General features: G+C 34.5%; 2 protein-coding genes across 2 annotated transcripts; one reads left to right on the top strand and one right to left on the bottom strand.

The window, feature by feature from the left end:
- Positions 1-1,127: 1,127 nt before the first annotated feature.
- LOC132063331 (vetispiradiene synthase 3) lies at positions 1,128-3,842 on the top strand. The gene is made up of 7 exons (XM_059455827.1): positions 1,128-1,356; positions 1,445-1,724; positions 1,862-2,234; positions 2,320-2,538; positions 2,705-2,843; positions 2,990-3,235; positions 3,330-3,842. The coding sequence occupies exons 1-7, from the start codon at positions 1,237-1,239 to the stop codon at positions 3,624-3,626; spliced, it is 1,674 nt and encodes a 557-aa protein (XP_059311810.1). The 5' UTR covers positions 1,128-1,236; the 3' UTR covers positions 3,627-3,842.
- A 3,832-nt stretch (positions 3,843-7,674) lies between these two features.
- On the bottom strand, positions 7,675-12,224 carry LOC132063330 (cytochrome c oxidase subunit 5C-2-like). Its single transcript, XM_059455826.1, has 2 exons — positions 12,063-12,224; positions 7,675-8,137 (listed from the first exon to the last, which is right to left on the bottom strand). Exon 2 carries the CDS (start codon positions 8,112-8,114, stop codon positions 7,923-7,925), a length of 192 nt encoding a protein of 63 aa, XP_059311809.1. The 5' UTR covers positions 8,115-8,137; positions 12,063-12,224; the 3' UTR covers positions 7,675-7,922.
- Between the last annotated feature and the right edge of the window lie 4,869 nt (positions 12,225-17,093).

The following is a 17,093-nucleotide window of genomic DNA, read 5'->3' as shown; positions in this document are numbered from 1 at the left end:
ATGATTTTTAGTCATTGAAGGATGTCCGAGAAGGTAGGTATCATTGGGTTGTCTTGGATGTGAAGTGGAAGCGAGGTTATATTTGACTGTTCTATGCGTTAATTTTTTTCCAGTCTAATCTATGTTACAAATTCGAATCTTGAACTTTGTCTTTCATATTTCCCCAGACAAGAATATTTATTACCAGTGATCTCCGTATCGTTTTGAACCTTGTAATTTATATTTTGCAGGTTACCTCCTTGTAGGAAAAAAGTTTAGATTTTTTCATCCTCTATGGTTTTCTTCTGGCACATGTATTTGAAGCAGAAAACTGATTTAGATGGATGAAAATGGGCTTGCATGGACATTGGAAGATATTATAGTTTGATAGCCTCATGTTTGTGTAATCGTAACTAAAGTGATAGATTGTAAGTACCTTTTATCTATATTGTTGCATCTATATTGTTGTAGTTCAGTAAGAGAGTTCCTTCAGCTAACTTATTCATCAGTGTCAAATCTTTGTTAGTGATCATGTAATTACACAAATAATGAACACAGCTATATCGGGCATACGCCCGTGCTATGCACGGGCACAGGCCATCTAGTATATATATATATATATATATATATATATATATATATATATATATATATATATATATATATATATATATAGATGCTGTTGCTATATAATATATATAGTAGTAGTAGTAGTATCTTACAGAGCAATGACAATATATTTAGTACCAGTATATATAGTCAAGTTATGATGATGGGGAAAAATTAGTCAAGGATGAGTGGATGACAGCATTCAGTAACAGGAATTTGGAAAACGTGAAAGACGCCCCCTGTTCACAAGTAGATCTAATTTAGAAGAAAAAGCATGCTGTTCACAAGAATTTAGATACACTGGTAGGTAGTTATAAATTAAAGTTGTACGCTGCAAGTATATATAAGCTAAATTCAAAAAGAAAAAAGCATGTTGTCATATTATAAGGGAGTATTATATCTATAAACCAGTGACTATATAGTATATAGTCAAGTGTGGCAACCGCCAACCGGACTACTGCTTCAACAAGAATTTCAATCGTGAAAGATGGCTGTGCCAAAGGCTCTCACCAAACATTATAAATACTCATTTCCTTCACTTCCATTTCCATCATCACTTGTTCGGTTTATCTAGCACCTAATAAGAAACAAAAGAAGGGAAAGGAATTTAAATTCTTTGTGATTTTCCACAAGCTAAGAGTACTAGAAATGGCCCCAACTGCTGCAGAAATCAGTAACTACGAAGAGGAGGAGATTGTCCGCCCCATCGCGGACTTCTCTCCAAGTCTTTGGGGTGATCATTTCCATTCATTCTCCCTCAATAATCAGGTCTTTAATTTGTCAATTCGTCTTCTTATCTTGTTGGATCATAAGGAAGTTCATTTCTGACTTTGAACATGCATTAATATATTTGCAGGTTGCAGAAAAGTATGCTCAAGAGATTGAAACTTTGAAGGAACAAACAAGGAGTATGTTAATGTCGGCTTCCGCAGGAAAAACATTGGTTGAAAAGTTGAATCTGATTGACATTGTTGAACGCCTTGGAATTGCCTATCACTTTGAGAAACAAATAGAAGACATGTTGGATCAGATTTACAATGTTGATCCTAACTTTAAGGGTCATGAATACAATGACTTACGCATTTTATCCCTTCACTTTCGACTACTGAGACAACATGGTTACAATATCTCCCCACGTAGGTCCATTACGTATGATACATATGCTTTTTGTTTGTTGTTATATCTATAGTTCTTGGTAGCTTACACCAGGGACTTTTTGTTTTATACTTTTTTCTGCATGAAAACTGATCTTTTGTTTTTCTTCATAAAACAGAAATTTTTAGCAGATTCCAAGATGCAAACGGCAAATTCAAGGAATCTCTTAGCGACAACATCAAGGGTCTATTGAAATTATACGAAGCTTCACATGTAAGGACTCATGGAGAGGATATTTTGGAAGAGGCACTTGCTTTTTCCACTGCTCATCTTGAATCTGCAGCTCCACATTTGAAGTCACCTCTGAGTAAGCAAGTGACACATGCCCTCGAGCAATCTCTCCATAAGAGCATTCCAAGAGTTGAGACACGCTACTTCATCTCCATCTATGATGAGGAGGAATTGAAGAATGATGTGTTGCTTCGATTTGCCAAATTGGATTTCAATTTACTGCAAATGTTGCACAAGCAAGAACTCAGCGAAGTATCAGGGTATGTTGATAATTTACATTATAAATATAAATTATTTGTTGATAGTAAATTCTCAGAATCTGATATGTTGTTACTTACTTTGTAGGTGGTGGAAAGATTTGAATTTTGTGACAACACTTCCATATGCTAGGGACAGAGCAGTCGAGTGCTACTTTTGGACGGTGGGAGTGTATGCTGAACCTCAATATTCTGAAGCTCGTGTCATGCTTGCTAAGACTATAGCAATGATTTCGATAGTAGATGACACATTTGATGCTTATGGCATTGTCAAAGAACTTGAGGTCTACACCGATGCCATACAGAGGTATGAACTACTTCTCGAATTTTGTCTACAATTTTGAATTTTTGCCTACAATTTATAATCCAATACAAGCCTAGTCGTCAAACACTAGACGTTTCTCCTTCTTCCTATGATATATGTTATGTTAAACTGATAAACTTACCAAATTCATTTCTTTTTCATTTATTAGGTGGGATATTAACCAAATTGACCGGCTCCCAGATTACATGAAAATCAGTTACAAAGCCCTTTTAGATCTCTACAATGATTATGAATCGGAGTTGTCAAAGGATGGCAGATCCGAAGTTGTTCACTATGCAAAAGAAAGAGTATGAGTCATGAGTTATACTAGTTAACTCAATATTAATCAGTTTATCAATCAACTGTGTAGCTTTTTCTCCTCATTTTTGTTTATAATGAAATTTATATATTGAATATGTATTGATGATCGAACGTCTTCGATTGTTTTTGACAGATGAAAGAAATTGTGAGAAACTATTTTGTGGAAGCAAAATGGTTCATTGAAGGATATATGCCGCCTGTTTCTGAATATCTTAACAACGCATTAGCGACTAGCACTTATTACCTGCTTACGACAACATCCTACTTAGGCATGAAGTGTGCTAACAAGGAAGATTTTGAATGGTTGGCCAAGAACCCTAAAATTCTTGAAGCCAATGTGACCTTATGTCGAGTCATTGATGACATAGCCACCTATGAGGTATAATTACGTCAAATAAACTCACATTTTTAATTTTACTTGTGCTACAACCATACCATTCATACTTACACCAACACGTTATGATTCCTTTCAGGTTGAAAAGGGTAGAGGTCAGATTGCAACTGGAATTGAGTGTTACATGAGAGATTATGACGTATCAACAGAAAAGGCAATGGAAAAATTTCAAGAAATGGCTGAGATAGCATGGAAGGATGTAAATGAAGGAATCCTTCGACCAACTCCTGTCTCTACAAAGATTCTCACTCGTATTCTCAATCTTGCTCGCATTATTGATGTCACTTATAAGCACAATCAAGATGGATACACTCATCCTGAAAAAGTACTAAAACCTCACATTATCGCCTTGTTGGTGGACTCTATTGAAATATAACTCTCCAATTGTTGAGTACATATTGGAGCACTTGGTTCCCGGTCCCTCAAATAAGTATTCGATCAACATTTGATGGATGCCTTGTTGGTATCTTTGTTGCTAGCTAGAGTAGGTAGGAGTTGTTGGTGATACATGTTGTTATCGTGCAGTGAAGTTACCTGCTTAAATTTTTTTTGTATCATTATTGACATTTGAAATATAAACACTTCTTTTAAACGCTCTAAAACAATTCTGGGGATGATGTGCAAGGCTACGCTTCAGCGGTTGCAACAAATCCAGATTAACCATATGAAAATGAGTAGCCGAATAATAATTAGTGTCAAAATAAACACATTATATGACATCAAAACATAAAAAGAAAACTCCAGAAAATTGATGAAGAGATGGCATTTTCTTTTCCTGTCTAGCCTGATATCCATGACAGAAGTGAAACTTGCAAGAAACTCAAAAAGACTTCTCTTTTTGTGTCTAAAACCTTAAAAATAAATCAACCAACGGGTTAAACTTGACTTCTCTGCTAAAGCCTGTTACATTTCTTTTCATCTGCATATCTAATTCTCTAAATATTGTGAAAAATATTACAAGCTACGGAGCTTAACGGTAACATAAAAAATACTGCAATTTTGCACTATTACGGCAACACAATCAAATTAAATGAAATACACAAAAAAACTAAAATAGAACATAATTTATCCGACCCATTATATATATATATCCACAAACTCTTTGTGGTGAGAAATTCTTAAGTAGTGTATGTTGCCAGAACGGATACGTGGAAACAAGAAATTAAGAAGAAAAGAAAAAGAATAGATAGATTGACACAAATACAGGCACAATTAGGCAACCAGAGTTCTTAATTAACTAAGACCTCATAATTACACACTATTAAGCACCTAATTTCTTAGGATGATCTCAAGGGAAACTAATGTCCCAAGCAACCAATCCTCTCAACAATGTGGCAAGCACAATCAATGGCTTCAACAAGCCCTCAAACTCTCAATAGAATATCAAAATATCAGTCATCAAAACAGTCTTAAATCTAATGAAATGTTTAGCCTACTACTTATACTAGGAAAATAAGGAAGACATCTAGCTATTACAATTATACCCTTAATGAAGTAAGGGCCTTGTTTGGTTAGTCTTTCTTTGTGAAATGCATTTATGTAATAGCCCCTCTTTGCATGTGTAGCTCTCCTCTTCACTCATTTGACCATCTTGATGCTCCTCTTTCTCCACTTCATCCTCTGACGCAATCATTCACACTTAGAATTCCCGGGAAAGCTCTCGAAATGTCCTTGAGGCAACTCGGATTGCATCATTCTTTCCTTCTTGAAAAGGATTAGTCCTCGAATCTAAACCTTGCAACACCATAAGGGAGACAAACAACAACAAAGTCCTCAAAGGATGAGGGTTAGTGTTAGAGTGGACCAATCTACCACCATGCCAAGTAAGCACAAATTTGTGATATAACCAAGTATCAACCATTTTCATGAAGAATAAGCTCTCAAGTAGAGCACCAAGAACTTGGCTATCCCAAAGATCATGAAATGAGGATATTCTAAAGGAACCAATGGTTTCAAAATACCAAGTTGGCACGACACACAAATGATCCTCAATTGCAAAATGATACTAATCACACAAATTTAAGACATCACCGGGATCAAAAGGAAAGGATATCCACATATCATGATCAAGGCAACTACTATGCACTCCTAACAAGAGCATGAATGTCATCATATGCAAATAGATGGTAAAGAAAGGTGTCAAGCAAAACAACTTCATCTATGGTGTTCTCACATGTAGCCTCACTATTAGGTTCAAGAACAAGATCTAGCATGCTACTACGATTTTGAACACACAAGAAAGAAGTAACAATTTGTAAACAAGTATCACCTTCCTTTTCAAAACACTCCTTCCCCACAAATGTATTATCATCCCCCGAGGGAAGTTCTCCATCACAGGGAAGAGTGTCATCACTCCAAAGTGATTTTCAAACACCATGTAGTCACCAAAAGTGGCTACACTTTCAACATTACAATACATTCCACTAGACACTTCACTTCCAATAGTCACGTTAGCATCAAGTAAGACATTATCTTTAAAGAAAGAGTAATCCATGAACAATGAGGAGTCAAAGCATGCAATTTCATTCTCACAAAGATATGAATTGTCATCTTTCAAGGTACTTTCATTCACATGACTATCTACATGACACACGTCACCATTACAATCTTGAGTCTTATCACATCACACTAAAGCAAGATCAAGAGACTCATTTTGACATGAAACAAACAAAGATGAGGTGTCAGATTCTTTCAAAATACCAACGACTTCAACATCATCACTAACTGGGGGCTTATTAAGCACATCACAAGATTCCTCAAGTAGTGAATTAACATTACAAGCAAGTCGATCAACACAAATATCAACACGAGTTGGTAGTATGTCAAGCTCACAAGATTGACTAAAATGATTACCACATGACATGTACTACCATTGAATTCACAAGTGTCAACACTAGGTGGACACAAATCGATCTTGCAAGAAGAATTAATTCGGCCATCAAAAGAATCAACTAGTGTATGAGCACTTTTACCACATGACAATACACTATCACTTTTAGCACAAGTGTCAATACTAGGTGGACACAAATTGACCTCACAAGAAGAATCAATTCAGTCATCAAAAAGATCAACTAGTGTAGGGACACTTTCAATAATGACATTATCATTGCATGGCAAAGAATCATTAAACTTCACGAATTCTTTCTATCCCACGAGTAAAACTCCAGAGATGCACAACACGTGGGCTTGAAGTACCAAATCCTATTAAAGCAGTTAACACAACTTGTTACACTCTCGCCTTCTCTTAAAAAATGTTACAATCCGGTGATTCCACCTTAAATATTAAATAGTCAAGCTAGATAATTAGGTAAACCCTTCTTTTGTAGTACAGTACTGTTATTCAATAAAAACCACGAAGTCATTTATTTTGTCAAATTTTAGATATTGCTTAAACCATAAGAGTTTAAATTAAAGTATCTTAGTCGGCGATTACTTCCTTTCTATTTTTTTTTTTTAATCATTTAAATAGTCGACGATTACTTATTGTTCAATAAATAGTTCAAAATTGGAAGGATAAACGACCAAGGAACTACTAATGCCCTTAAGACACATGGGCTTGTGTGTATGAAATAAACGAATACACAGATGGCCACGTTTGGAAAAAAATAACGCGCATGCCTTCTCCTTTCAACATTCGCCACTAGGTGCACATGGAATTTTCTCAACTCTTGACGCCAAAAGTAAGTCTGGCAGTAGCATAATAGATTCCAACAAACATGAGATTTTGAGTAGATTTTAGGTAAATTCAATTGATCAGTTTTTAGTTAAGCAACTAAAATGGAAACGTGAATGTTAGTATTCAATCCGTTTAGGGTAACCATGGATAAAAGCATGTTATCTCATCAGCTTTAGTCGATGTGTGAAACACACATGAATATGATAATTCCAAACCTGATTGTGATTAATGCTAAATGCTTCGCGGTTTGAACTCAAAATATGATTCGAACACAGCAAATGATTCAAATGCTTTCCGAGAAATGATAAGGCATAAATTAACAGAATAATGCCATCCCTTTACCGACTTGCAGGCAGTGGCATTTTTTAGTGTAAATTTTGAAGCACGTGAACCCATAATCTTTCTACAAAACTAGATATTTTATGTACATATTTTCTAAAAATTAATCTAATATTACCTGATGAACTCATACTGCAAAAAAGCTTAATTGTGCACTTGGTTAAAACCTTAGTTATTTAACAGGGGGAACGATTCCCACTTGATACATTTTTTTCTCCTTTCTTTAGTAGTGCACCCATGTTATAGAAATTCTAAAATAAGTCTGCTGCTTGCAGGGGTCACTAATAATGAACAGAGACCTAGCTTTAGAAACAGCCCATATGTTAGAGAGGATTATCAAAAGACAGACTAAGCAAATAGAGTCCCATATTGGTCAGGGATAAATTTGCTGATGGTAAAAAGAAGCCTATTAAACGAGAAATAATATACTTTTAATAGAGACATGAGTTTGCCTGTTGAATGGCACACTTAACTGACGAAAGAAAACTTATTCTAGTCTGTCCAAACAGGTCAATAAAAATCAAAAACTTCATAGTCAAACATGGAGCAATGAATAGACAGAGAAATACTTGGTTTTCGAACTTATTCTTTTAGATAGAAGAGTATGCTCATGTTTAATTGAAGAGCCAAATCATACGAGTATGCATCCTTGAGAAATTATTCTTCCGCAACTATACTTATTTCACCCTTCTCCAGCAAGTCATAGAACGACCTAACTTTTCTTTGTTCATTCCAGTGGTGCATCTTCCACAGGCTTCCAGCAGCCAAACCAAGTACACTTGCGATCACTATTTCCTTGACCACACTGGGCCCTTTTAATGTGGCATGTGCAATCCTATGGCCAGTCATTTGATTCCGAATGTAGCAAACTTCTGCAAAATCACCATAGGAGAAAGAAAAAAAAAAAAAAAGTACCCATCACCCACATTAATTTACACATAAACCAACAGAACCACTAAATGGTCTTAAAAGGACCATGAAATGTAGTTAGAACGACAAGATAAAGAAGCGACTACATTGAAACAAATAATTAACAAACTGGAAGAATGACTGACTCGAAGAGTTACCCAAAACATTAAGTTGATGGCAATTAAACTTGAGGTAAAAATTTTCAGGTAATTGAACTGTGAGGTAATAATAATGTAACATGAGACAATAGGAACTCAGCTTAGGAATGGAGGTCAACTAAGCCCCACCAAAACTTTGGTGGTACACTGCTATGCTAGCCATTGTTCCACCAGTACAAAGCGGTATAAGTAGTAACAGCTAACCACACTGGTTATAATGTAAACAATACTATCATAGTTCGAGAAATAGCTGATGAGATTATGTTAGTTCTGAGCAGTCCAAGATTGCCATCCACAACAGACTTTTTTTTTTCTTCCCTTTGCACTAGCATGACACTTGAATTGACCATAGCTTGCAGTACCGCTCACTACCGCATTATATCATTCTTCCTCTCCTATCTCGGGATCTCCCTTCATCATCCCAGAATTCAATTACTTTGCCTCTACAATTTTAAATTGCTCTATGACCCAAAATATCCTCTTCTCAATCCATGGACAAAATATCCTCTTTTGGATCCATCTGAAGCAACAAATCTGTTCCCCCTTGGCTACATCTTGTCTGTCAACAATTGCATATGTATTGTAAGCTAAGTTGCGCGGACTCTCCACTTTTAATGCCACACCCGTGTCGGATTCTCCATAATACACTACTTTGGAGAATCCGACACGCACCCTTTGACATTTTTGAAGAGTCCGAGCAACATGGATTGTAACACACGATGTGTTGAATACTTCAATTGATGGACTGCAAAATTCCATCAAATGGGCAGGACATCCCCCATGACCGCATGTCATGTTGCCCTGAGAGTCAATGCCTATTTCACTTCTATCCCTATTTCTAATAGTCACTAGGGTGCTTTCTATAAAAGTGACTCCTGAGTCTTGAGTCTTTTATTCAAGGAAAAGTAATACAAATTTGATGTTTTTGCTACAAGTGACTCTTTCATGATTAGTGCTAATAACGCATTTTAAAAACCTTGAAGTTTTCTTATTTGCACAACGCTGCCTCCTTCTCCCTCTTTGAAACCCCACAACTACCAAAGTTGTCGGATTCCTGTAGAATCTTAACCACTCGTTCAAAAATCTTCTCCACAAATACAACAGTCTTACCCTTTTATACCCTTTTCCTTTTTGTATGTGAGTTTGTGGAGAAAAATGAGGGAAAAGACCATACGTATTGAATTAAAGAGGGAGGCTGACCGAGTCCAAGATACTTAAGTAGTTTGAGATTGAAATATAATTACAAAAACTTGTAGATAAGTATTAGAACCCATGAAAATGTAAAAACGCCCACTACCCATTCTCAAATTAGAACATGGCCGGAGGAGCTGCAACTGATCCAGCGAACATGGCACGATACTCCACCTTTTTTTCTTACGGTTATTTTTTCAGAACATACCATGTGCAGAAGCAGCTAGTTGTTTAAGCAACTATGAGAGTTGCTTAAACAACCTGAAAGCACAAATTTGTTTAAATAACTCTCTAACAACCTACAAGTTGCTTGAGAATATTTAACCAAAGGACCCTGTAGGTCTTCAATTTTTTTTTTTTTTTTTAAAAAAAACAAAAAAAAGGAGACCTTGATCAGATCAAAGATAATTAAGTGACTTTACAGCATGACTAGAATTCAAATTGGGGGCAAATATTAAATAGGGAAAAGGGTTAAAAATGACCCTCTACTATGGGAAAAGGGCTAAAAATATCCTCCGAACTAATTTTGGGTCGAAAATACCCCTCCCATCATATAGCCCTGTCTTAACGAAAATTCGCAACAGAACCCGATTTCATTTTTAAACCTGCTCCATTTAAAACTGAACCAACTAAATAAAAAATGCATATGTGTTGCCCGCTCCTATGCCTAGTGGCTCCAGATGTAGGACTCGGGAACAAGTTGGTTGCATATGGGTTTTTAATGTAGTTGGGTCAGTTTTAAATGGAGCGGGTTTAAAAATGAAATCGGGTTATGCTGCGGATTTCCGTTAAGCCAGGGGTATATTTAAAAACTTTAATGACGGGATGGGTTATTTTGACCCAAAATTAGTTCGGAGGATATTTTTAGCCCTTTTTCCAAAGTAAAGGGGCATTTTTGACCCTTTCCCCTATTAAATATCCAAGATTTTAGAAATAACCCACACATGCCTACTTTTCAAATTTTGATTCCCAGTCTTCTGTCCTTCTCCATCTTCTTCTTCTTTCTCTTCTTCTATATTTTACTATCATCATTTTTTTCTTCTTTGTTTTCTTTTTATAAATATACAAACTGTTTTTGTTTTTGTCGTGAATATTTGGGTAAAAGAATTTCTAACTAGTGGAGGATATTCTGCAACAAATCCAACAACTACAGAAGTTATTACAACAACTTCAAAAACTGCTGCAAGGACTACTCAAGTTGTTGCAACTTCTTCGATAACTGTTGCAACAAATTCAGTAGTTGTTGCAACAACCTCAGAAGTGTTGCAACAACTACCGAATTTGTTGCAACAACTATTAAACATGTTGCAACAACTACTATAGTTGTTATAGTAGGATCTTGAAGTGGAATTTCTGTAGTTGTTATTGTTATGGGGTTTCAAAAAGAAAGGAGGCAGAGGTGGATGAGGGAGAGGGGGAGGAGGAAGGGCAGATGGAGAGGTAGGAGTATCGTGTAAAATAAGAAAACTTTGAAGGCTTTTAAAATGTGTCATTAAAATCAATTCCAGAAGAGTCACTTATAACAAAGATTTAAAACTTGAGTCACTTTTTCTAAAATAAAAGACTCAAATATCCATTTTAATTCAAGGACCCAAGTTGCTTAAACAACTTTCTGGTTGTTTGGTTCGGTCCAAACAAACAGTAGTTGTTTAAACAACCGCGTCATGTTTTATTTTGGATTTACGTAAAGCTTGGATATTTCCTTTTTGGGTAGTATTTTGAATTTTATATCGATGAGACTTTGTATAAGTCTTTAGTTTTACATAAAGATTAGATGTTATTCACCATTAATCCAAAAAGAGTTCCTTTAACCTAAGGTTTAAAACATGAATCCCTTCTTTAGAAGACTCAAAGGTCTTTTTTAACTGAAGGACCCGTGGTTGTGTGGCTTAGATAATTCTTACCAAGTAGAAAGCATGCATATCCTCCCACCTCGCAAGGTAGGGGTTAGGCATGCATACACTCTACCCTCCCCAGACCCCACTTTGTGGGATTACACTAGGTATGTTGTTGTTGTTTGTATAAAGCACGCATATAAAGCGATATGCTAGCAAAGTATAGAGAAGTCAAAAACCTCACAAAATGCAACTTTCCCAACGTCCCCAGTAACTCCCTTCTAAATCTTAGGCTAAGTTTTAGTATTCTTTCACCCAAAATCAAGTATACAGTTTATATCCTAGAATAGCTCCTTATTCATCCAATGTATTCAACACAAAATATAGCAAAACTATTTAACAATCCAGATCGGAAAACAAGTCTTCTCAAGTCAAACAAAAGAAACAACATAATTCTAGCTGGATCTGAGTTGGTTCACACAAACGAAACCAAGTAAGGCACAATCTATCAGATCCGTAAACAACGAAACCAAAATAAGAAAAATCTATCAACGGAAAACGGATAAGTTGATCTAAAAAAAAAAAAAAAAAACTTTGCCAAATAAAATTGCAGATGAGGAAACAAGTATAGAACAAATCTTCAGAAATAATTTGAGAAACGTTGAAAATTGAATTGAGTAATGAAGTAAAAGTTAGGGTTTTACCTGAGAGGAGAAAGAGCTCGGTTGAAGTAAGAGAGGAGCAATGGAGCCCTTCCCAATATCTATTTAGCTTTATTATTTAGTAGTACAAGTTGGAGTAATTTACTTTTTTTAGGCCTAGACGATGTTCACAGGGACCACTTTCGCGTTACGAGTATCTAGGATTATTCGTTCCCAATGGGCCTATCCGCGAAATAATCGTGGCCCAATTATTAGTGTACGAGCAATGAATAAAAATTTAAAATTAAACTAAAAATAAAGTTAATAATCATCAGGGTTTTCGACAGAATAGAGAGGGATGGACTGAGAGAAAAATGTGTAGACTTACAATATACTCCATCTATTCCATAATAAGTGTTACCTTAGTTAAAAACACACATATTAGGAAATCACGTAGCTTTTTCAATCATAATTTGGATATTCTTTATTTTACGATAGAATTGAAAAAGCTAGTCGAATTTATGTCGATTTCCCAGATGACAATTATAAAAAAAAAATTTAGCTAAGATGACACTTATTATGAGACTGAGGGAGTACTTATTTGTTGTAAAAGGATTGAAGGAGAAATGGAGATCAGGAATCAAAGCCGCGAGTTTGCGTAGAGAGTAGAGTAGGGCAAACAACAGAATAATTTGGCTCTTGGAAACAACAGAATAATTTGGCTCTTGGATGGGTCAGTTTGGGCCAAAGTGATGGGCTGATTTAGGTTGTTCAGGATAAATGAGTTAAGATGGATTGTGCCCAAACTTAGACTATGGGCTTATTTTAAGCAACTTATAAGCTGCCTTTAAGTTGGGAGCCTCCTTTGGTTCTGCGTTTTCTTTTTATTTTTGTTAAGTCAACGAGCCCAATTATTTTTTTCGAGTTTTTATTTTAAGACAAACGATGGAAAAAAATTTAAAACTTATACCCAATCCAAACTTTGCTTCAATAATTTATTTGCAGAAAGTGTTGGAAAAAAATTTCAATACCTTCTTCAATAATTTTTTGCATTAAATACCATTAGAGAAATCTTCTCTAGTAAAATAATGGGTTAAGGGTCAAAAAAAATACCGTTACACCTCGTAAATTTTCGCATTTTTTGTGTCATAAGTAAACTAACGGAAGCCCGAAGAGTCCATGGAACCCCTATAAGGTTAAGAAAGACTTTTAACAAATATTAAGCATGTACCATAAGGTTTCGGGGTTAAAGGAATCAAAGATATTATAACCCGTACTTTCGGGATTAAACTAGGAGCGCTTAATATGTCGTGTTTTAAGGTACTTGAATCATATAATATTCGTATGTTAAGTTTTGAAGTCAAGCAAGTTGTAAAATAAAAATCGGCAAAAAGTATTGCAAGTTACGTTCATAAATTTTGCTGAAATTTGGGTCTAATGTCACTGAGCTTTTCTCATATACTTGGAGTTATAGGGTGTTCCACCCACCAAATTGAAGGTCTACGAATCTAGTTTCCAACGCATTAAACCTTTCGTCAATACGATGTCGGAGTAGAGATATTTACGTTTGCGAAGTTTATCGCGAGCATCCTTGTCGGGATCCTTCGAGGCGCTCACCGAAACTTTGAAAATCTTAAAAGACGTTCTGGGACTATTTTTTATTCATTTTTCTAAAAAATGCAACATCAATTAATTAAATTTTACTTCAATAAAATCGAAAATTTAACATGAATAGTAATGTAAATACTATTTAATATAATCTTCTCACATAAATTAAGATTGGTAGACATAAATAAACGTTAGTGGAAGTTAATGAGATTGGCAAATGATTGATGGGGTAATTGTTAAAAATATTTACCAACTTATGATTTTTTTCTTTACAAAATATTAACTTATGGGTAAATTTTATATTTAAAAAGTCAAAACTACGGTTTCAAACCCAAGACTTTTTTGGATGATTTGAGTTCAAACCACGGTTTGATGGCCAAACAACGGTTTGAAAATATGGTTTGACTTGATGGCCAAACGCCTACTTATTAAAATAACCGCTTTGTGAAAATAACATCTTTTTCAAAATGCAGGGTTGGGATAGTAGAGGAAAGGTTGGAATGGCGTGGGGTAGGAGGTGAGGTAGTGAGTTGGGAGGTCGAGTGCATCGTTAGGGGTTGGATTGGTATTTTCGTCAAACCAAACACTTGAAAATGTTTCCCGAAAATATTATCCACATCCGACCAAACATAAGAAAATAAGTACGAAATCACTTGGTTTTCCATAAATCATTTCCATGGAAAATATTTTCCATCATACTAAACACATAACCTGATTGAGTGTGTTCTGAAACCGATAGTTTAGACAAAAACTCGACACGCGATAATTGACAAAACCAAAAAGGTGGCTTTCAGTGTGTTTTCTAACTATTATCTCTGAAACAATTTAACGATTTTTATTTTTATCCATCTGTTTTTGAAACAGATGCTACGGAATTTGGTGATTCAATTCAAATCACAAGAAGTCAGAACCGGCCCTGATGTTGAATCTTAACCTTTCTCTCGTCCCATTTCTCATCAGTATCTCTTTATTTTCTTTCCAATTTTCACCTAACTTTGTACTCTCTCTAAGTCTCTCACACTCCTATAAAACACTCAAAATACCATATTTTCTCTCCAACAATTAAAACACTAAAACAACATGACTTCTTTCTTCTGTTCAACCAAGTTCTTTCTACTCATCTTTTTTGTATCAGCAATTCCTATCGCCTTTGTCATCCATCTAGAAACTTCCCCCTCACAACCCACGTCTATCATTACCATAGCACCGGTTGGTTACGTGAGTGCTCCAAATGGGACGGTCCGAACAGCCGGTTCATCGTTAGTTTCTTTGAAGGCGGTTTAAAAGATTCGGTTCACGCTGATTATTCTTCTGGGAACGTGTTACAAAATTCCGGTCATGAAAGATGTTGATTTAACCGGCAATGCATCTCGCTCGGTTTTACGATAGACCGGGAAAGGAACCGGGTTTTTGGTTGCTATTGCTGATGTGTTTGGCAATCGATATAGTGCTTTGGCTGCTTATGATTTGACATCGTGGAACCGGCTTTTTCTCTCCAAACTAAGCGGTCCAGGTAGTCCCTTTTTTCCTTTACATTAATTATTTAGAGCCTGTTTGGAAAGCCACCTGGTAATTGAAATTGGTGTAATTACTACCCTAGTAATTACATAGCCTAGTAATTACACAGTATTATAATTATAACGACCTATTTGTTTATCTTAATATAATACGCCAGAATTAAAGTGAATTTAGTTGCATTAGGTATAACATAATTATACGCTAACTTTTAATTTAAAAATAAAATGTAATTATAAAAATTTAAAATTAATATGTTAAAAATATGTTCTTTTATAAATGATATTAAATTAGTTATTTAATAATACATTGTTTCTTGAAAATATGTTAATTAATAATCATATATTTGTAACTAATATTGTAAAAAATAATTGATATATAATATCAAAATTAATAATATTTTAATTTTAATTGATTATAAAACTTAAAAGCATACCTTTTTTGGAGATCATCACGGACCTGACGCTGTTGTAAAAAAAAATATTTATAAATATAATGTCATAACACTGGTTAAACGTTACAATAATTGTATCAAGCAGAAGTGTAAAATAAACAAATGTGTCTAGATGCTAAAATATGATGTTAATACTAAAAGCAAATATTTTGAAAATGAAAATATAACCTAAATTCAAAATCCAAAAGAATTTTTTTAACATAATACTCTTATGTCAAATTCCAACGTTATGAGCAAGTAAGTTTTAACGAATATGTTAGTAAATACTCCATAATTCAAAAAGAAAGGAAAATATATAGTATGTCTATAACCTCATTCACAACGAAATTCTACTTTAATAACGTCACTTATTATATACCAAATTTGTTAATGACTCATTCTTTCCAATATTAAGAGATATAGTTTCAAAAATTAAAATATTAATATGGTTATGCTAAATGAATAAAATAAAAAACTAAAAAAAAAAATTACATAGAATTACGAGCGAAGTAAAGGTTGGAATTGAGAAGAAAATGAAATATAAACTCTATAAAAAGAAAAATATATTTTAAAAAAAATACAAATAATTAAAAAGTAAAAATAAAAAAAGAAATTAAATAATAAAAGTAAAAAAGATATTAAAATAAAATAAAAGTAAAAATAAAAAAGATATTAAAATAAAATAAAAAGAAATTAAAATAAATAAAAAAGAAAAGAAATTAAAATAAAATTACAAAGAAATAAATTAAAAGGTAATCCCGTAATTACGGGGGGTGTAATTATACGATTACCCCCCCCCCCCCCCCCCAACAAGTTACGGAGAGCGAATTATACTATTCAATTACACTCAATTCCCACCTAACTATATAATTATCAGTCAAACAATAGGTGGCAACCGTATAATTACATCTAATTATACCCGATTCTAATTACCTGGGTGCTTCTTTCCAAACAGGCCTATAAACTTTGATGTCCTTTCATAATTAATTTTTCAGTACGCTAAAAAGTCTTAGTCAAGTTGAGATTATAAAATCACGTTGCATGTTTGTGAAAACAATTTATTTCAGCATAGTATGTGCTCTGTTCATATTAAATAATCTTATTATTTTGATTAAAGTTGTATATTATTGGAACACAGAAAAGACATTTGAAATAAATGAATTAGAAGTTTAGAAGTTAAGCTTTGTCTTGACTTGTATGTTTCTATACAATTGTTCGACCCTCTGTTGGCGACCATTTTGCCTCGAGATTTCGAGGTTGTCTTCTCCTATGCTTTTGTCGCTAATAAAAAGGGAAAAGAAATAAGGCCTGTGCCGATGATCCATCAGTCGAGGATGCGTATCCGTATAACAAAAAAATAGTATTACGTACTACGGTACTAGTATTCCCTTTGTATAGCGAAGTGTAGATTGGACTATTGATCTTTAAAATGTTCTTTTTTCTTCTAAAAAGAACTTATAGGTGAAACTCATAAGTGGGTGGAAAAACTTAGGGGGTTTATGGAGGATAAGTCAATATAAAACGATTTGGGGGAGATG

Source organism: Lycium ferocissimum, chromosome 7, assembly GCF_029784015.1.
Source record: "Lycium ferocissimum isolate CSIRO_LF1 chromosome 7, AGI_CSIRO_Lferr_CH_V1, whole genome shotgun sequence".
In the NCBI taxonomy this organism is placed as follows: Eukaryota; Viridiplantae; Streptophyta; class Magnoliopsida; order Solanales; family Solanaceae; genus Lycium; species Lycium ferocissimum.
Note: the sequence above shows the minus strand (reverse complement) of the source record. Positions and strands in the feature narration are given on the sequence as shown.

Coding starts and splice junctions, on each gene's coding strand:
- LOC132063331 (XM_059455827.1), top strand. CDS start 1,237: ATGGCCCCAACTGCTGCAGAAATCAGTAACTACGAAGAGGAGGAGATT. Junction 1,357..1,444: donor CATTCTCCCTCAATAATCAG/GTCTTTAATTTG, acceptor ATATATTTGCAG/GTTGCAGAAAAGTATGCTCA. Junction 2,235..2,319: donor GAACTCAGCGAAGTATCAGG/GTATGTTGATAA, acceptor CTTACTTTGTAG/GTGGTGGAAAGATTTGAATT.
- LOC132063330 (XM_059455826.1), bottom strand. CDS start 8,114: ATGACTGGCCATAGGATTGCACATGCCACATTAAAAGGGCCCAGTGTG.